This window comes from Gavialis gangeticus, unplaced genomic scaffold (genome assembly GCF_001723915.1).
Source record: "Gavialis gangeticus isolate Ggan-Ray unplaced genomic scaffold, GavGan_comp1, whole genome shotgun sequence".
Taxonomy (NCBI): Eukaryota; Metazoa; Chordata; order Crocodylia; family Gavialidae; genus Gavialis; species Gavialis gangeticus.
This window is the reverse complement of record NW_017729032.1, coordinates 208,576,078-208,580,173: the sequence shown is the minus strand read 5'-3', so window position 1 is coordinate 208,580,173 and position 4,096 is coordinate 208,576,078. Positions and strand designations below refer to the sequence as shown.

Below are 4,096 nucleotides of genomic sequence, written 5' to 3'. Positions count from 1 at the left end.
GCAAACCTCAACATTCTCTTTTTTTTTCTCTTTCAAACGGAGCTGGTCAGAATATAGGAAAATTACTTCAGGACAATTTAAAAAGTATTGCTGTTTTGCAGAACTTGAAAATGTGTCCCTCTTTTATATCTTAAAATAAAAATGTACTTATGGAGACCACACTTATCAAGTTACATTTTCAATAAGAATATCATAAACATCATAAAAAATGCATAACATCAGCAATTTTCTAAGGAAAAACTGATTGTAAGTTAGTTTTTTTTTCATCCCATAACATCACAACACCTCATTTAGGAGCAGGTGTCTGCCGTAAACTGAATATCACAGTGTTAGGGGAAACAAAAATCACAGACAATTTAATCTCTCTTTCTTCTTCTCTCTTTCTTTTTAAAATAGCCCTAAATAGATCCAGTGAATTTGCCTCAAGGCCTGGTATTTGTCCAGAGGAACATATGGAAACATCAAATTATTCATGCACATTTGACACTGACTGTCCAGGACTTAAAAAATGCTGCAACTCATCCATAGGAGCAGGCTGTGTTACTCCTTTACCAGGTGGTATGTTACCTACACGTTCTAACCCCTGCTCCTACCTCCACCCAAAGAAATAAGCCACAATTTTTTCTGCTGAAGATAAATAGAGCAACTGTTAATATGTCCTTTCACAGCATCTGATGAAGTGAACTTAAGTTCACAAAACCTTGTGCTCTCTATATATCTTATTTAGTTAATTGACAAGATGCATATCTACCCTGCCTTCTGCTTGACTTCAGACAAACATGAGTAACTACCCCCATCTTTATAAAATAAACAGGTTAATCAATTCAAGGATAATCAATTTTAGTAGTTGGCCTTTTGAGTCCCTTGCTATAGTATACCTTTTTAGTACACCTTTACCTTCTCCTTGTTTGAGGCACAGACCACTGCTGTTTCTAAGAACTTTGCTATTTGTCCTGGATAAGACCTAAATTATTTGTTGTTTTAAATGTGTTCAGTTACAGAGAGGAACCTAAGACAATATTGGTTTAATGCTTCAGTCCTTGTGAAAATGGATTTTAACGAATTACACAGAATAGATCCAAGACTTTTGAATCATTCACGCCTTCTGCATGCCCTGGTATGTACTAATACAAAAGTTATTATGTTTCTCATATGATATCATTGATGCTCAAATACCAGGATAAACTAGACATGCCAAAATGAAAGAGAGCTTGTGGTACTTTGTGCTGATCAGGACCTTATTATGCAGCTGCTCCACTGTGCCCTTCTAAGATACAGAAGGTAGGGGAATTGTGCAATATATTCCAAGCAGGTGAATGCAAGATTCATTCTTGATTATTTCAATTTTACATTTATCTCAATTTGACATTTATCAAGACTTTGGCTAAAGAAATCATATACTTGAAGTTATCATCTTTTTTCTATTCCAGTTATGCTTTGCCTGCCTCTAAGCCCTGGCTAAGTCTTGGCTTCAAAACACACAATTTAGCTGAGATTTGTAGAGTTCCAGAGTGTGGATATTTTTAAATTTGGAGTCTTGGGGCGCTTGTACATGTGATGTTTGTCCCAACATACATATGACAAAAATGTCATTTGTGTGACTTAATGGCATCACATTACAAGCGTGCCAGTTTTGGGGGGTTTAGATGAGTCTGCATCATTGCAAACTAAACTACATCCAAATATAGTTTAGTTTGCAATGTTACAAATTGCAACAATGCAGCTGTCAGCTTGCTTCCTGGTTGTGGGAGAGGCAGACAGGTTCCATAGAAAAAAAGGATTTGGCCCCTCACCGTCTTTGCCTTCAGCAGGTACCTGCTGACAAGGGGCCTGATACTTTTTTTTTTTGGTGGAGCCTGCTCACCTCTCCCACAGCCAGGGGGCGAGCTGCCAGCAGGACAAGCAGCCCCTGAACTGCAGGGGGCCCAGTCCTTCCCTCCATGGTGGCAGCACCCCCCGTGGCCACCCGGGTAGGCTTCTAGTAGACCAAGTGCTGCCCCAGCTTGGAGGCAGCACCCGACCTGATCCAACTGTTCCCTGAGCCTGCCTGCTTGAAGCCCACTGGGCACTGCTTCCTGGGCGGGCTAGGGGCAGAGTTAGATCATGCCAGGTGCTGCCTCCTAGCAGCCTGCTTGGGTGGCCCTGGGGAGGAAGGACTGGGGCCCACCTATAGCTTAGGGGCTGCTAGGCCTGCTGACAGATCCCCCCTGGGCTGCAGTCAGGTTCCAGCTCTGACCAAAAAAAAAAAGGATTGAGCTCCTTGCCATAATGTGATAGAAAAATTGAAGTGGGTTTCAATTAAAAACCCATTATTTCAATTTAGGAGGCATAGAATAAAACCCTGAGGATGAAACCCCCATCAAGTGTACAAGTGCCCTGAGTCAAAACCCATTCTAGAGACAAGTTCCAACTGGGAAACTGGGACCTAGATAGAAGATGGATTCTGAATCTCTAAAAGTTTGACTGTTTCAATCCATGACTGTCTTTAGGTCACAGATAATTAATTTTCATTACTACAACAGCTAGTAGTGCTGTGCAAAACAATGAGCTCTGTCACATGCATGGATGAGGAATGACAATGGTAACTCTGTGTGTAGAGTTATCGGGTCATTAGACAGTGTAGTATGTAGCTAGCTACGAGTGTTTTGACTACAAGTGGCAGGAAGTGCTTTAATCAACCAAGTAAAACAAAGCTGGGACAAATACATATATGAAATGCTATCATTTACCACAGACTTGTTGCTCCTTTTCTGATTAAATTAGAATGACTGCACATAGAAAGAATCAACTACTAACAAACATCCAAGTGAGCTAGTGTTCAAAAAAAGCTGGTCTCTCTAGAGTGTGACATTTTCAAACTTTAAAGTATTTCTACAATAAATATTCTCACCCTATTGAAGAAACAATCATCCCAAATTCAGATCAGACTTCTTAGGAGATTCCCAAAAAGTAAAATTAGTTATTTCTCTCCATTAGTTTTAATTTCTATACTGCCCTCTGCCAGGTTCCATCTGAGACCTAAAGGATAAGTAACGAAATACAAGACAACCTCTTCTCTTGATGTCGTCTTCTAGGTGCAGACAGAAGCACTGAATAGTAGAAATCTCAGAGGAAAACCTGTTCTACTAAGATTTTCAGCCCAGTTTCTAGACTCAGGGGGCATGTCCACACATGCAAGCATATGCTCTCGCAGCAGCTCAAGGAGAAGTGGTACAAATTTGAGCCGAGGCTTTTTGCCTCAGCGCACGTGCTCAGACATGCACTTTGTTGTGGAGCAAATTGTGCCACTTGGGGCAAAATAACCCTGCCTGGCTCCTCCCGGCTCTGTAGCCAGGGGGACATAGAGCCCGGGGCCAGCATCTGTGCTGTCCCCTGCAGTACAGAAAGCTGCCCTGGCAAGTAGCTCAGGGCTACTCACTCTCAGGAGCTTCTGGGGCCCAGCCAGTTGGTACCTGGGGACACTACCCTTTATGCCAGCTGGACTGCTGAAGCAGTCCTGAGAGTTCTCTGCACTCTTTACCCACTGCAGAGGTCTGGCAGTGGGGGCTGCTGCCTGGCTGTGACCTGCCGTGCACCTGCCAGAACTGAATGGGGACTGCATGGCTAGTAGAGACATCTGCTTCTCTGGGCCAGCTGCCAGTGGGCTGTAGCAGCAGAGTTGGCCTCTGTGCAGCACTAGTGCCATGTGTGCCCCCTGCCCAGCCATCTGGGCAGCTATCACCTGGAAGATGTTCTCAGTGTGGTGGCCTGCTTTGAACTGTCAAATCATGTTCTCCTGGCCCCATTTGTCCAGGAGATCAGCCACAGCCAGCTAGGTCCAAGGTGCCAGCTCTGAGCAGGCAAGGTCCTGCCACTGGCTTCCCTACCAGGAATTCTGGTTTTCCCTATTAGAAAACTGAAAAATCCCTGATAAACAAAATCCCCAAGTCACTCTGTAAAATACCCCAAAATCCATGTTCCTCCACAATTAAAACAAAGCACCACTATAAAGAGAGAGAGAGAGACAGAGACAGTGATCAGTTGGGCAATGTTTTATTGATATAACTACAGTGTTAATGCACTGTGGAAGCCTACCAGTGTCTCTATCATAATAATA

General features: G+C 43.1%; 1 protein-coding gene across 1 annotated transcript in view; it reads left to right on the top strand.

The window, feature by feature from the left end:
* The window catches only part of UMODL1 (uromodulin like 1), a 93,576-nt gene that overhangs the window by 17,352 nt on the left and 72,128 nt on the right, over nucleotides 1-4,096 (top strand). Inside the window, exons 3-4 of the mRNA XM_019523879.1 lie at nucleotides 397-558; nucleotides 996-1,117. Coding sequence (XP_019379424.1) covers nucleotides 397-558; nucleotides 996-1,117 — 284 coding nt within the window. The remainder of the gene's footprint in view (nucleotides 1-396; nucleotides 559-995; nucleotides 1,118-4,096) is intronic.